At 40.3% G+C, this 17662-nt stretch overlaps 1 protein-coding gene across 1 annotated transcript in view; it reads left to right on the top strand.

Moving 5' to 3' along the window:
- The window catches only part of hecw2a (HECT, C2 and WW domain containing E3 ubiquitin protein ligase 2a), a 60573-nt gene extending 43751 nt beyond the window's left edge, over positions 1 to 16822 (top strand). Inside the window, exons 21-30 of the mRNA XM_050049661.1 lie at positions 424 to 544; positions 1524 to 1637; positions 2168 to 2320; positions 3248 to 3346; positions 4487 to 4616; positions 4745 to 4891; positions 9670 to 9784; positions 11992 to 12077; positions 12532 to 12644; positions 13572 to 16822. Of these exons, the coding sequence (XP_049905618.1) occupies positions 424 to 544; positions 1524 to 1637; positions 2168 to 2320; positions 3248 to 3346; positions 4487 to 4616; positions 4745 to 4891; positions 9670 to 9784; positions 11992 to 12077; positions 12532 to 12644; positions 13572 to 13683 (1190 nt within the window). The 3' untranslated portion in view covers positions 13684 to 16822. The remainder of the gene's footprint in view (positions 1 to 423; positions 545 to 1523; positions 1638 to 2167; positions 2321 to 3247; positions 3347 to 4486; positions 4617 to 4744; positions 4892 to 9669; positions 9785 to 11991; positions 12078 to 12531; positions 12645 to 13571) is intronic.
- Positions 16823 to 17662: the final 840 nt, after the last annotated feature.

Genomic DNA, 17662 nt, shown 5'->3' with positions numbered 1-17662 from the left:
CTACAAGTGTCTGTCTTTATGTACAATCTCCACACCTCTCCACACTGAGCCTACCTCTAATCTTTAACTGTTCAACAAAAACACAGACAGTTGAAGAGGTGCGTCTGTGTGTATTGTGCATCTCTCAAATTAATGTCAGCTACAACAGCCTGATACAAAATAACAATCCAGGATTAACCTGCATACAGCACTTCCGATTCCCAGATTTCGATTCCTCCTCCTCCCCCATGCAGGCTGAAACCAATTTCCGCTTTGGATCATTTAAATTTCATTTGATCTCAGTCTCCCTGTATCTGTTTCCAACTTTTTACCCATCTCTTTGTCTATTTATAAGTCTGTTGTTGTTGTGCCTGATGCCTGACTTACATTGTCCATTTTCTCTGTCTTTTTCTCCCTTATTTCTCTCTGTCATTTATATCTCAGGCACCCAGCGAGCTAATGCGCGTGCTCCAGCTCCATATAAGAGAGATTTTGAAGCTAAACTGAGGAACTTCTATCGAAAGCTGGAAACCAAGGGTTATGGACAGGGACCAGGAAAAGTCAAGTAGGTGTACACCCTACAATTCAAGAGGATTTGTATATGGATTGTCTAATTTAGTACTGATTTGTATAACTGTATGAAAATAGTGAAAAGATAAGGGTGGGACTTAGCAAGGGCCATTCTCGGAACCCATCGGCTGTATTCGGCGCCTGACTTCCGGCAGACGGCGATACAGCCTCTGGGGGCAGACCCCCGATTTTTTGGCATTCTGGTTTGATTTGGGTGGAGGACGCCAATTACGTTCCGCCTCGTTAGTTCACCGCACAGACCGTTTAACCTGGCAACAACTGCAGCCGGCTCAAACGTGATTGATCGATATCACACGGACTACAAACAGCCTACAACCGGAAACCAGGGCTCTTTCGCTCCTCTTTCGGAGGCAAGATCTCCGGGGTTTGCCTACAGACTCTACATTCACTGAATGTAGAGTCTGTATATAGAGACTAAGCAAGGCTAATTGGGAAACTATTGTTAGATGGACTAAGGCATATTTAGCTTGGCTGTATTATGGGGTTGTGGCCAATAACTAGTCTTACTCATGTAGATTGTAGGTATAAGTCTGCCATTAATCGCTTTTTTCAGATGGAACTCTCCTCCCCTCCCACTATCTCTCAACACTATTTTGCAAGGGCACCATTGATGCATCCTGGGCTTAGTGCTGCATAAGACGATTGGGATTGCTCTAAAGAAATACAAACAACGATTTTCCTTAGTGTGCAATTATGATGGATTCAGACAGACTTTTCTCCAGTGCTGGCACAGCACTAAAACGAAGTGTGGAGATAGGTCTTGATATGCGAGACTACTAGTCAGTGACATACCCTCTTTGGCCTTATAGTAGAAGTCTTAAAAATAAAATATGTATTTAATCAATTATGAACATTGTGTTGATACAAAGTGAAATATTAACATGAACACCATTGTTCATGTCAAGTCTAATACTGCGGGATCTGTGTGTGTGTTTGTGTGTGTGTGCTCCCAGGCTCATCATACGCAGGGACCACCTCCTGGAGGACGCCTTTAACCAAATCATGTGTTACTCCCGGAAAGACCTACAGCGGAGTAAACTTTATGTCAGCTTTGTGGGAGAGGACGGGTGAGAGAGACGCGTTTCATTCCCAATTCGTTTCCTTATCAGTGCGAGTGTTAAGTGAGGGTATTTGTTAACTGTAATTGATCCAGGGGTGTTTTGATGAGCATTCATTCTTATCTTAAGTTTCAACATGTACAATTACACACACATCTGATAACATCCCAGTAAATCCACAGTCGTCTGGTGAATGAGCAGCTGGAGCGAGTGGGTGGGAAAGGAACTGCATGAAATATTTTAACATTGACTGTAAACAGAAGCTCATTACAGAGATGACTGGCAGCATCTACGCTGTGTTTCTGAATGACTGTTGATAATACATGCTTTCTTATCAGTTCTTGTAATATCTGTTAATTATTGTATCCTTTTCTTGTTGAAAATACACAAGGGCCTGTGATTGTGGGGGTTTATCTTTGCTGAAATAACCACTTCTCTAGATTTCACTCAGACTTTTGTCGACACCAGTATTTGCAGAACAAGACAACATATATAGACAAAAACATACAGGTATTTATTTTAATGTGTCATGATTGCAGGCTGGACTACAGCGGACCCTCCAGAGAGTTTTTCTTCCTGGTGTCCAGAGAACTGTTTAACCCGTACTACGGCCTGTTTGAATACTCGGCCAATGACACGTACACTGTCCAGATCAGCCCCATGTCTGCCTTTGTAGACAACCACCATGAATGGTGAGGTTTCAATATGTATATGTATATACAGTATCTCTCAATCTGTCTGTCTAATGTATGTTTGTGGGAGGTAGTGTGCTGCTGTGCTGACTGTAAAGTGTTCATCTTGTCTGCTCTGACTGCTGCGTGCTGCTCCCAAAATAGAAGTCATTTGCGGGGTGCTGTGTGGAAATTTGGATCAGCAATTTGTGGCTCACCAGCCAATTTTGCCTCAGTGACAGTGATTGGATAGACAAATGGATGGATGGATGGATTGATGGATCATCACATGATGGATGGAAGGGCAGACAACTCGACAGGGCTATCATAATATGATAGGCTGGATGAAGAAGATTGCAGATGTAGCAACATAAGTCCTCAGGGGTTTGTTTGTCACGCTGGACAAGCCTCGTGGCTTATCACTTATCAACTTGAAGAATGTCAAGTCAATACTTTTGTGCTTGTCGAGACAATCTGTCTGACGTTAGAAAAGTTCTCAAGACAGAAAGGGTAGAGAAACATGTTCCCTCCTGGTTCAGTTGGTCTCTGTACGATAGACTTCAGCACTGTTCTGACTCAATGCATTGCGATCACAGTAAATCTTGAGGGGTTTTATTTATTGTTGTAAACAATGTCACCATCTGCTGCATTCTCAGTTGAAAAATGAACTTCAAATTTCTCTTAAGCCCGTTAAATACTACATGAAACACTCCATGGAAGAAACAAGCCAACTAACTTCCACAGTGTTTATACATCAGCAGAAAGAAGATTTAAAACCAATCTGCTATGTTAAGATCTTTCTGTCAACATCTGAAAGAGTAAACCCGCTCCATCTGGAACTCAGAGCAGGCTACACCAAACACTTGTGAAAAATCGTTTGAAAAAACTGTTCATTCCAGTTCTGATGCTGATGCTTGTATTTACATGTTTTTCTTCTATTGTGTCTAGGTTTCGCTTCAGTGGGCGTATCCTAGGCCTGGCCCTCGTCCATCAGTATCTGCTGGATGCCTTCTTTACTCGACCCTTCTACAAGGGGCTTCTTCGCATGTAAGTCCCTCAGCCTGCTTCCCTCTGACTTCCCATTTCACACCAGCCTGCAGGGCACCAGCATTTCAAATCAGATCCCCTTCACTAACGCTGTAAGACCGTGCTGAGAATCTAAGTGTTTCAGTCAGATCCTCTCAGCCAGCAGCTGGCAGTGGGAGCAGCATCCTTATTAATAGCTTTGTCCAAACAACCTCAAACCCTGCCAAATGTCTGCACTAAGGACAGATGTTTATGTCATTATAAGGGTTCTTCACCTCTTCAGCAACATGGATCCTTTTTTGGCTGCAACATTGTGCTACAGACAAGCTTTTATCAAATGAATGAAAAATGTGTTTTAAATTCTAATGCAAATTACATACAGTAGTCTCTAATGGCATCAAGTATTTGATGCATTATGGGGAAATGTGCAGAAAGTAATGTATGAGATATCTTGAATTTTTTCAATTGCTGTAATGGTGCAATATTTAAATTTTTTTATCATATAATAATGTGACCATGTGACTTATCATCATCCAACAGTAAACATGGAATATATATATATATATATATATATATATATATATATATATCTTAATAAAAACAAAAGTTGGTTATTATTATTCTGAAGGTATCAATATACTGTATGGCATGCCAAGCTAAAACGTGGTGACACTGACAATGCAATAAGCCTGTGAATTAATGCAATGAAAACCAAAAATTCAGGGGGTTAAAAAGTACATTTAGAAGAGTGTTTGGGAAGTTAAAGGTAAAAGTCAAGACCAAGATGCTCAGAGTGTTACCTTTATATAACATGTATTAGTATAAAAATCCTGTAGGTTTGTTTTGCCCTCTACTTTTATTTATTACCTGGGGTCTTGGGTCTTGGTAAGCATCTCACATCCCTCATAACTGAGCTGGTACATCTCGAGGGGTTTATCCTGATACATAATAAATTTGAGCAAACATATTTTCCTGCCATGCACCATGCTGTGTGTACATTTTACTACCTTTGGGGAAAGCTGTCTTATGCTGTTGTACATCAAGTAATTAACCTTTAACCTCCCTTCTTACAATCAGCCATAGTTTATGGGTAGGACAATGCATCAATACCTTATTGACCTCTCTGTTAGCTCTGTGTAACCTCTGCCTGCCATCATGCAGCCCATGTGACCTCAGTGACCTGGAGTTCCTGGATGAGGAGTTCCACCAAAGCCTGCAGTGGATGAAAGACAATGACATTGAAGACATGCTGGACCTCACTTTCACTGTCAATGAGGAGGTCTTTGGACAGGTGTGTGTGTGTGTGTGTGTGTGTGTGTGTGTGTGTATACTTCCTGCATTTGTTAAATTTGTGACTGCAGCCTGGTAAAAATACAGTGTGTAACTTTGAAGTGTCCACGTCTGCATGTGATTCTGCAGATTACAGAGAGAGAGCTGAAGCCAGGCGGGGCTGGTATCCCTGTGTCAGAGAAGAACAAAAAGGAGTACATTGAGCGTATGGTCAAGTGGCGTATAGAGCGAGGAGTGGCCCAGCAGACGGAGAGCCTGGTCCGAGGCTTTTATGAGGTACAGCACTTAATATCAGTGTTATAGATATTAATGAGGCTTTCTAATGAAATGGCAATCAGTAAGTCTTTCTTCTTTATAGCTCATAGAAGCTATAATATACTCTATGACAGGGATTTTGATCAATACCAGTGACTCAGTGTGGTTACTTCATTGCATCAGGTGCTAAGAATTCTTTTTTTTTTTTGTTTGTTTTTTTTGGAGCAGTATAAACTCAAGAACTCAGAGCATTCTTCCACCCACCCTCCTACTGACATCTGACATTTTCACTGTTGGATGACGATGCGTTGAGCAAGTAACTGGTGTAACAATACAATCCAACTACAAATGCTAAAAATAGTTTTGATCAAGCTAAAAGATCCAGCTAAAATGACAAAGCATCAGTACATTTCATTTAACTACATCCTGACATACTAGCTCTCCATCAGACATGTTTGCTCTAGATCAGGGGCCAGAACTGGCCCATCAAAGGGTCCAATCCGCAATTTAAACAGTGAGCAGATAGCTCATGTAAAATACTGCCTCAGAGGCAGTTCCACTCTGACCAGAAAACTGCTCTCTGAAATTACAATAAGTACTTTCTAATTTTTTTTTTTTTTAATTTTATATACTTTATTAAGCCCCGAGGGGAAATTCAATTCAATTTTACACTCTGTTGTCAATTACACACAGGTCCGAACACACACATGCACAAAGATGTTAGAGTGGGCTGCCCATGACAGGCGCTCCGAGCAGTTGGGGGGTTTGGTGCCTTGCTAAGGGGCACCTCGACAGTGCCCAGGAGGTGAACTGGCACCTCTCCAGCTACCAGTCCACGCTCCATATTTTGGTCCGGACAGGGACTTGAACAGACAACCCTCCGGTTCCCAACCCAAGTCCCTATGGACTGAGCTACTGCCGCCCCTATGGTCATATTCAAAGATACTGAATATTGTTCAAAATATTGTCAACCAGCAGCATCAGTACAAAAGAATCTGTATCAGACTTCTGTCTTAAAACAATATTAGTGGAACCCTGCTGCTGATGCACTGACAAAACTTCAGATTGTAAATGGTTTGTAAGGTAGGGGACGACTTAACCTGCTGCTTTAATAGCTTCTACTTTGGTGGAAATTTTTTTTTTCTTTTAAAAAAGTCCCATGTAATGAAAGTGAGTCGTGGACTGACTGAATGTGGAAAACTAAGACATGCTGTTGAATTAGCAGATGATTTTTCTTTCTTCTTTGTTTTCAGAATGAAAGAAAAGTTTGAAGGGGTTATTATTTATAGGTTATTATGCAGTAGTTTCAGTGGTCCGGCCCACTTGAGATTAAATTATCTGTATATGGCCCCCGAACTAAAATGAGTTTGACACTTCTGCACTAGATAGTTATCTTACCTATCACTATGGAAATGTAGCATACCTATCATCATAGACATGTAGTAAACCAATCAACATAGAAATGAAGGATACTTATCACTTTAGTCATGTAGCACACATTTCACTATAGAAAGGTAGCATACCTATCACTATAGAAATGTAGCATACCCACCATTATAGGAAGGTAGCATACCTATCACCATAAAAAGGTAGCATACCTATGCATAGAAATGAAGCATATCTATCATTTTAGTCATGTAGCACACCTATCACTATAGAAAGGTAGCATAATATCACTGTAGAAAGGTAGCATACCTATCACTATAGAGATGTAGAATACTACCTATCACCATGGAAACATGGGTTACCTAACACTATAGATATGTAGCATACCTATCACCAAAGAAATGTAGCATACCTATCACCATGGAAATGTAGCATACCTTTCACTATAGACTTGTAGCATACCTATCACCATGGAAGTTTAGCATACCTATCACTATTGACGTGTAGCATACCTATCACCATGGAAATGTAGCATACCTATCACCATGGAAATGTAGCATACCTATCACTATTGACGTGTAGCATACCTATCACCATGGAAATGTAGCATACCTATAATTGCAGAAATGTAGCATACCTATCACCATGGAAATGTAGCATACCTATAATTGCAGAAATGTAGCATACCTATCACAATGGAAGTGTAGCATCCCTTTCACCATGGAAATGTAGCATACCCATCACCATGGAAATGTAGCATGCCTTTCACTGTAGACGTGTAGCATATCTATCACGATTGACGTGTAGCATACCTATCACCATGGAAATGCAGCATACCTATAATTGCAGAAATGTAGCATACCTATCACCATGGAAATGTAGCATACCTTTCATTGTAGACATGTAGCATAGCTATCACAATGGAAGAGTGACATCCCTTTCACCATAGAAATGTAGCATACCTATCACCATGGAAATGTAGCATACCTATCACTATAGACATGTAGCATACCTATCACCATGGAAATGTAGCATACCTATCACTATAGAAATGTAGCATACCTGTCACTGTAGACATGTAGCATACCCATCACCATGGAAATGTAGCATACCTTTCACTGTAGAAGTGTAGCATACCTATCACCATGGAAATGTAGCATACCTATCACTATTGACGTGTAGCATACCTATCACCATGGAAATGTAGCATACCTATCACTATAGAAATGTAGCATACCTATCACTATAGACATGTAGCATACCCATCACCATGGAAATGTAGCATACCTTTCACTGTAGAAGTGTAGCATACCTATCATCATGGAAATGTAGCATACCTATAACTCCAGAAAGGTAGCATCCCTTTCACCATGGAAATGTAGCATACCTATCACTATAGACATGTAACATACCCATCACCATGGAAATGTAGCATACCCATCACCATGGAAATGTAGCATACCTTTCACTGTAGAAGTGTAGCATACCAATCATCATGGAAATGTAGCATACCTATAACCATGGAAATGTAGCATACCTATCACTATAAAAAATGTAGCATACGTATCACTGTAGAAATGTAGCATACCTATCACCATGGAAATGTAGCATACCTTTCACTGTAGAAGTGTAGCATACCAATCATCATGGAAATGTAGCATACCTTTCACCATGGAAATGTAGCATACCTATCACTATAAAAAATGTAGCATACGTATCACTGTAGAAATGTAGCATACCTATCACCATGGAAATGTAGCATACCTATCACTATAGACATGTAGCATACCTATCACCATGGAAATGTAGCATACCTATCACTATAGAAATGTAGCATACCTGTCACTGTAGACATGTAGCATACCCATCACCATGGAAATGTAGCATACCTTTCTCTGTAGAAGTGTAGCATACCTATCATCATGGAAATGTAGCATACCTATAACTCCAGAAAGGTAGCATCCCTTTCACCATGGAAATGTAGCATACCTATCACTATAGACATGTAACATACCCATCACCATGGAAATGTAGCATACCCATCACCATGGAAATGTAGCATACCTTTCACTGTAGAAGTGTAGCATACCAATCATCATGGAAATGCAGCATACCTATAACTGCAGAAAGGTAGCATACCTATCACCATGGAAATGTAGCATACCTTTCACTGTAGACATGTAGCATACCTATAACTGCAGAAAGGTAGCATACCTATCACCATGGAAATGTAGCATGCCTTTCACTGTAGACATGTAGCATACCAATCACTATTGACATGTAGCATACCTATCACCATGGAAATGCAGCATACCTATAATTGCAGAAATGTAGCATACCTATCACCATGGAAATGTAGCATACCTATCACTGTAGAAGTGTAGCATACCTATCATCATGGAAATGTAGCATACCTATAACTCCAGAAAGGTAGCATACCTATCACCATGGAAATGTAGCATACCTTTCACTGTAGACATGTAGCATACCTTTCACTGTAGACATGTAGCATACCTATCACCATGGAAATGTAGCATACCTTTCACCATGGAAATGTAGCATACCTATCACTGTAAAAAATGTAGCATACGTATCACTGTAGAAATGTAGCATACCTATCACCATGGAAATGCAGCATACCTATCACTATAAACATGTAGCATACCTATCATCATGGAAACACAGCAAACCTACCACCATGGAAATTAATTTGATATATAAACAGATATAATAGGTTACTTTTCATACTTGTTCCATGCCTGTTGTAACTCCAGATTGTACACATGGTTACTTATATAACAGAGAGAATGTTTAGATTTTGTGCACTGCGTAGTTTGGATGTGAATCCAAGGGCACATTCCTAAGAGAGGACAGACAGTTCAAACTTTGAGAAATGATGGTTAGTTTAGAACTGTAAGAAGATGAATGTTGATATTTGATAGCTCACAATCCAACACGCTGTGGAATCTCATCTTGACAAAGTGAACTAAAATTGGACTGTAATCTGGACTGGTGCTCAAATTCTGCTTTTTCTCATGTGTTTTCATAACTGGTACAAACCCAACCCCTGCTAAAGTCCGTTCCCTGGCAGGATGACAGATTACCGGGTCTTTGTGGGCTGCATGTGTGTCAATATGAGTTTACAGGCCTCGCTTTGCTGAACAAATCAAATCCAACATTTGCAGTAAACAAACTGGTGGAAACTTTTCCCAGTAGTGTTTATTCTACTGCCATCTGTGCCTCTGTGTATCTCAACAATAAGGATCTATTGAAACTACCTTTTCTCAATGCTCTGAAATTCCTCAAACAATGATGTATGTGGCAAGACTGTAATAAATGATCAGGTTTTACCACATGTTATACCATGTGCTGATATGTGTGTGTGTGTGTGTGTGTGTGTGTGTTTGTTTTAGGTGGTGGATGTGCGACTTGTGTCAGTGTTTGATGCGAGGGAGCTGGAGCTGGTGATTGCAGGCACTGCAGAGATTGACCTGGCAGACTGGAGAAACAACACAGAGTACAGAGGAGGTATGTAAAGCTGGGGGGCAGCGGTGAGGCAACAGAGCAGAGGTGTAGATGAAAGTGTTAATGGCACACTCACAGCAATGTCAGAAAACTAGAAAGGTCGAATGCATACACTAGCTCATTTTCAAGTGACATATTTATCTACAACTTGGAGCTACAAGCATGCAACCACTAACCCTCTGGTTTGAGCGGTGGGGGATTAGTAGGTGCCTTGTGTAAGAGTGCCTCTGTACAGAGGTGGGTTCAAGTATTTGTCATTTACTTTTTCTTAGCCAGTAGAGGGATGAAACCCAGAAATCTGATCCTGATAGGGAGGTGTAGGAAAAAATGAAATGAGATTGGAAGTAACCAATTTCACATCGGCTTATAAAACTTAAACCCCCAATTTCCATACATGCTGAGTCCATTGTGACTGTGATCCACTGCCATTCGAGGCAATTTGCCAATGTCCACTGGATGGGAGAGCACTTTAGACCTCATAAGATCTTATTAAGGCCTAGACGCACCAAACTGACATCAAAGAACTAGTGGTGACACAAGCCGACTATCATGTCGCCTCACATTGCAGTGCCAAAAAGTTGTGCAAGAACACACTGCAAAGACTCTGTATTTGTCATTCGAAAAGGTAAACTGGAAGACTGTCATGATGCTAGTTAGCCAGCTAGCACATTAGAAACACAATCTGATGTTGAAAGAACAAAGCATATTTACTGTGTGTAAGCAAACAGTAACACAAACAATTACAAACCTTTTCTGCTAAAGAGCTCAGTAGCTAAAAAGAATATTTGTACCTAAAATAACAGGTTTGTTTTGACCTGACTCCCTCTTGACTATAGTCATTTCTTTGCTTTCCTCACTTTGTTTCTCTTCTCGTGCGCTGAGCTTAACATCCGATCAGTGCGATTTCAATCACTGATGGGCTCCGCTGTATCCGATGCCGATTCAATATGCTGAATCGGCCCAAAGAAAGCCAACAAAGGCTGACAAGGGCCAAGGATGCGGGACACACTGCAAAAACTATGGTGACAGAAGCTCACTGCCCAACATTGACCAGTGGCTGACTGTCAGTTTGGTGTGTCTGGACCTTTTAACGCTGGCCATCAGGATACCCTGCAAAAGAACTTTGTCTTGTTTACTATGATTCAGGAGAAGAAATGCAAGGGTTTTCCTTAAGCTAATATATTTATTTAGGAAATACAGCTAAAAAATGAAAGCGTGCTGTTGACAGTAGTCAAAGCAAAGGATCTGTTACCAAAATCATCAAAAATGAGCTGCAAATGTCTATTCAGTATGCTTCCAAAACAACAAAAAAGTCACTAAAACAACTCTAAACAGTATAAGAAATGTGGCTGCTGAAGAACAGGTGGACCCCATCTGAAATGCTTCTTAATTTAAACTGCGACAGAGGCATCATGTTGTGGCTGTGCCAGGACACGATGTAGCTGCACCCATCGAATGGACATGAGGGGTAACTTACTACAGCATATCTGCAGCATATAGTCCTAAATGTGTTTTGATTTTTATTGTCTGATCGGGGAAAGATTATCAAATAGTTATAGTTATATTTTTAATTTAAATATCAGGAAGGGATCAACCTTTACCTGGATTTTAAAATTGAAATCAGTCAATTAAAATCTATTTTCTATTAATTGATCCAAAAAGGTAACATTATGTATTACACTCTGTAATTATTGCTGTTATCATTTTTAACTACTTGTGGTATGATAAATAGTGATTCATTAGTTTGAGAAACAATTTCATTACCTATTTAACATCTGTATCAGGTTTTACTGTAATGTACTGTATAATGAGCACTTGAAACTTTGGGGAGTTATTGCTATTTAATTATTGTAATGCATATTGTGTACTGTACAAGTATGCAAGCGCCAGTGTCCAAACCATTTATGAGAGATCACATTAAAAGGCTTTTTAAGGGTCTGGCCAATACAGTTGAAAAGCCGCCAGCAGCAGGGAGACAAGAGAACTCAAACCGACAGTCGGCCATGACTCAGTGTGAGGCTCTTTTAATAGACGAATCGACTGAGACGGACAAAACAGCTCTGCCATTAAACATTAAACAGCAGAGCCCATTCAAAAATCACAGAGGAGAAATAGTGAGATGGAAGGAGCAAGGGGGTGAGGAACAGGGGACAGAGGCCTTATTTGTTATTCATCTGACTCATGCACCATCATCATCTATCTCCCCCCAGGTTACCATGACAACCACATAGTGATTCGCTGGTTCTGGGCAGCTGTGGAGAGGTTCAACAATGAGCAGAGGCTGAGACTGCTGCAGGTATTGCACATTGGTGACCGCATGCACACAGGCTGCCCCCATGTGGAGGCTGGGTGCCCTGCAGGTGCTGCAGAGTCGTGTTTATCACAAAGCACAGATACACACCAGTGTATGGCGGTGGTTTAGCTTTTAGCTTGCTAATGTGCTTGAGGCTGGAGAGGAATGTCATTTTAATCTCTCCTATATATTACTAGATTATACAATTTGCATATAATTTTCTGTTTTCACTATTGAAATATTCTCAGATTACTTGTTTAAATTCATATTGAATATATGCAACTGAGAAAGGGTGAGGGAGCTTTGGTGAAGGCATGTGGCCTTGTGCTTACCTAGCACTGTCATACCTTGACTGTAAAGATCATGGGAGCAAGGTGTGGGAAGTCATGAATAATAACAATGTTTCAGGGTGCTGCTTTTATACTTTGTGTGACTTGTGTGGCCTTCTTCTTTCCAGTTTGTGACAGGCACCTCCAGTATTCCTTATGAGGGATTTGCCTCTCTTCGGGGCAGTAATGGACCCCGCAGATTCTGTGTTGAGAAGTGGGGGAAAATTACCTCCTTACCCAGGTAGGATGTCTAAAGGAATGACTGTGTAGCCTTAAATGCACAAAAGGGATTAACTTTTTTTTTTTTTTTTTTTTGAATTACCTTTAATTTTTTGTAATTGTCTCCCCTTGCTAAATTAGATATTGATTATTACACAAGATCAGTGGTGGGTAGAGCACTGAAAATGTATACTCAAGTATAGGGAGTAGTGTAATGTAACTAAGTAATAATGCTTCGTTACAGTACTTAAGTATTTTCTTGGAGTATCTTTACTTGATATGTTATATTTCTGTCAATTTCTTTCACTTTTACTCCACTATATTTACTAATTAAATGTATACTTTTATTTAGATACGTTTCCCCTAAGCATCTTCATTACAACAAAATAGGGAAGGAAGGAAGGGAGGAAGAAAGGGACGGACAAATGCAGAAATAGGAGGAAAATAAAAACTGAATTTATTTTGTTAAATTCTTTAAGTTGTGACAATGACCTCTTTTTTCTTCAAGTGTAATGTGGGCTGCAATTTTAAGGTGGCACTAGCTTTTTTTTTTTAATTAACAACATTTAGTACAGTACATGTCACAGTTAATATCAGATACTTTAAGACTTTTACTCAAGTAATATACTAATATGCGATTTAAACTTCTACCAAAGTTATTTTCTGGTAAGATATCTGTACTTTGACTCAAGTGTGGCTTTCAGGTACTTCATCCACCACTGAGTAAAAGTACAGTTACTACCATGATCAGTGCCTCAAGGAAAAGTGAAATCACCATTTGATAAACCTAATCAAATAAAAGTAAATTCATTTACATTCAAATCAAAAAAGCAAAGCAAATTAGACCTTACATCACCCCCTTATACATCTATCTGATAATGTTTTGTTTGTGTGTGTGTGTGTGTGTGTGTGTGTGTGTGTGTGTGTGTGTGTGTGTTTGTCTCCACAGGGCTCACACTTGCTTTAATCGCCTGGACCTCCCACCCTACCCCTCCTTCTCCATGCTCTACGAGAAGCTGGTCACTGCTGTAGAGGAAACGAGCACGTTTGGCTTGGAGTAACCTCATATCAGCTCACGCCCGGGTTTAACTTGGGAGAGAATCACCTGGAAATCCACCCTTCTCACTTTGGAGAGACATGGAAACTAAAACTAATATCCTCAAATGGCAACTAACCCTCCCAGTGGACAACTCTGCTGTTTTTTTCCAACTGGCTTCTCTTCACCCAGCACACATGCTTCGTTCCGATTCTCTGCCTTTCTCTCATATATTTAATAGAAGTCAATCAAGTGAACACCTTCTGGAAGAAAGGCCGAGAATCGGAGAACAGTTTAAAAAACTGAACAGTACAATTTCTTTTTCAGTTTTCATGGTAACATTTGTTCGTTGAGCCACATGTGTGCTTTATCTCTTCAGTTGATGGCCTTCTTTACTGGATTTCTAGCACCTCCCCTCCTCCTACTCCTCTTCCTCCAACCTGCACCTCAGAGACAGCTGCTCAGAAACCACTAAGCTCCCTTCTCCCTCTCTGGACCTCTAAACTGTGTCCTTTCTGCACTGGGGCTGCAACGTTATGAACTATAATACACACACACTTATCACCTTTGCACAAGACACACACACAAACATGGAACACTTTGTTTTTATTGATGGTGCAAACCAGTGTTTCCCCCCAAGATTTTTTATCAGCATGGAAAGATGTGACATTTTAGGCTTAGAAATGGATGTTGGCTGGTCCTCCTGTCTGTTAGAGAGCAGGGGGAACACTAGTGTGCACAAATACACACACAAACAGATACACAAATTGCATAGAACCAGTTGTTCTAAGATTCAAATTACACTTGTTTTCACATTCTTGATTCCTGAATAAGGTGGACAGTGACTCACAAATCATCAGTGACACTAATGGACATTGACTCGTTGTGATACTGACGGCAGGTTCTTGTCAGGACTGTTACCTTCAAAACTGCAGTCAGAGCTCTTACAGGGGCAAGAAAGGTAAATACTCATCTGAGACATGCAGCACTGTTCTGCATACACTCAATAAGGTATCCAGTATAACACATACAAACACATGCATACAGTGTGACAGCCTTGATGCTGTGGGTGCACTCTCTTATAGTGCAACAGATGCACTCACTCCACAATACAGATACATTTACTGATACACTTCAGTCAGATAGAAGTGCAGGGCTCCTCTCTGTCAAACAGTTCCACACATTTATCATGAGCAGTAGGTGCACTTTCTCACACAGACAGATGACATCTACACACCAGGTCCTCCTCACTGATGTAATCCCCTCCCACCTATGAAAGTGATGAATGTACCAAATAAGTGACTGAATGTATGAACCTCAAGCGACTCTGTTCGGCCCCCTGAGGAAGATTTCACACAGACCGGAGAGTATACACAAAGTGGAGGGAAAGGAAATCAAACGAGACATGGTTGCCTGAGGGATGAGAACGCACTTCACTCGATTTTGGCACAGGATTCAACCTTGTGAGCTGAAAGACACTAGCCTGGTGTCCCCCGGGTACCTGGTCAGGGTTCAGTGGTGGGATCTTTTTAGTGCCTCTTGGGTTTTCCTGACCATCAAGTGAAATTTAATAGGATATGTTATTTTATTTTCTTGTAAAAAAAAAAAAGAAAGAAAAAAAGACCAGATCAAAGATGGTGAAACTTAAGGAATTGTGGTTTAAATTCACAAAACAGATATCAACACAAGGGGGCAGTAAGATGTCTTGTCATTATCATGGGTCCTCTAAGAAAAGAACCAGTGATTTCCTCCTTTCTGAATGACCAAACCAGATGTGACGATAATGTTGTCAGGAACAAGCACCAGCCCTTAGGGCTGTACGGATACTATACTTTAGAATTTTTAGCATACAAGTCCATGCCAGGCAATAGTTTTGTCTTAAAAGCATGTGATAAAACATTTCTCTAAGTGCACGACCCAAACCCTGAGGACCCTGTCACTCACACACTTTCTTACATGCACACAAAAACACACACACACCTTCTCGTTTTTTATGGGGTGCATGCAAGATTACACCTACTGTACAGAGTCCTGTTGGAGTTACACCACAGGGGCTGGAATAGTGCTAGACAGCCCCACATGTGATGTGAAATGTGGAGGCAGACTTTCATATCCCAGCCCCCTCCCCCCCTACTGGTCCAACACTGCATGCGGGATCTTCCCGGTCAGCTCTGTGAGCTGTGCCGGGGTTGAAACCCCTAGATGGCGTTGTGTTATAGCTCGATATTGCATGCTGAAATAGTGCAACACACTGTCCTTACTAGCTTTTTTGCATGAGGATATTGCTATCCATTCAGAAAAAGGGGTGAGGGAGCTGGTTAAGTTTTGTCACTTTGGTTGTGGCGCTCATTTGGGGCATGCAGCCTTATGCTTACCTGGCACTGTCATACCTGGAGTGTTAATCTCGTGGGAACAAGGTGTGGGAAACAAATGCTTTAGTCACTTAGTTTTAGCACTGGGAATGGACAATGTGTGAATGCAGGGGTTTGTTTTCTCTGTGACAGCGTAAGGGCGAGTATCTTGGCAGCATGTTTCAAAAATGTTGTTACTTTCACATGTGCGTGTCTGCCTATCTTAGTAATAGGTTGATGGTTATGGTTCATTGCTCATGAAACAGTGATGAATCAATAGGGCTGTTTTGATTTTGTGAAACGTGAGAGCACATGTATGTGTACCATGTGTGCAGTCCTGTTTGTCTCTTTGTATATAGATGTATATGTATGTCTGTCCTGTTGTGTGTATAAATATATATTTTGCACCGAATGTACCAAAGGTTTGGGGCTTGCAAAGTCAACCATTAGGCCTGCTCTCAATTTCTGTCTAACAAACACATCCCACTTCTGGCTTCTGCCAGATCCTACAGAGCATCACCTCATGTTTGCTTGAGGGGCAGATTTGTGGCATGGGCAACACATTTCACATTAGGATATACATTCACTTGGTCAGTTTGACGTTTTCCATAATGAGGCTTTTCTGCTGCAGAAGACTGGTAAGATTAATTACTTGCTTCACATCCAGATGAAGACAGTTGCACCTCTTGTCTTTCCTAGTACATTTCTGACAGGACATGGCTCCGGTTTTCAGAATTCCACTCTATGCAAAGCTCCTGTATGTGTGTCTCCATTTCACCCCAATGATTGTAATAAAAGAGAACAAATGGCAAATTTTGATTAATGCTACATGACCCTGATTTATCTTTTTCAAGAGTTTTGTACTAGTTGAATGAGTAAAATAACAATCATTATTGTACATCATAAAACTTAATCTGTTAGGAAGCACTTCATCATCAGCTACCGCTACCTATCCTTGATTAAGTAATCCTAACTAAAACCCAAAGTTATAACATTTTCCAGCCAGATATGTCAAGTGCAAGTGCAACAAAATAAAAATAAATCTTAAAGGACAATATTGAAAATAAATATTAAATTCCAAAACTGTCCCTATGAATACTTCATACATTTGTAATTGTATGGTGCTATATTAAGTTGAATGATATGTTAGATGCTGAGGTGAGCGTGAAGCTTTCAGTGCCCTCCAGATGCTTTGCCAGATGATAATAAATTTTAATGTGCACAGTGGACAAATTAATGTAGAGGCTCATCTCTGACAGAACAAAACCTAACTTGATGGAAAATAAAGATATTCATGGTAATTTAAAATTATAGCATAATGACCCATATTTACAATGTACTGAGTAAAATGTTTGACTTTCTATGTCAACAAATTTGAGAAACAATAATGAGATATTAAATATAGTACTTATGAGAGATCTCACAAATTTGACGTGGTATAGCTTAATTTTGATTTGCAAGTCAGTAAGTTTTTTTTATCATTATTATGTTGGTCATTCCCGAACTTTTTGTCCATTTTCCTTTTCTTGGTGGAAGTAAACTGCCTTTTTAGCTGTCCTCATCCGCTAATACTTATAGTCAAGGAGTAAATGATGAACGTTACATGTCACACAGCTGCTAAAACTGAGCTCACATTTAAAAAAACGACCGACC

This window comes from Epinephelus moara, chromosome 7 (genome assembly GCF_006386435.1).
Source record: "Epinephelus moara isolate mb chromosome 7, YSFRI_EMoa_1.0, whole genome shotgun sequence".
Classification (NCBI taxonomy): Eukaryota; Metazoa; Chordata; class Actinopteri; order Perciformes; family Serranidae; genus Epinephelus; species Epinephelus moara.
Note: the sequence above shows the minus strand (reverse complement) of the source record. Positions and strands in the feature narration are given on the sequence as shown.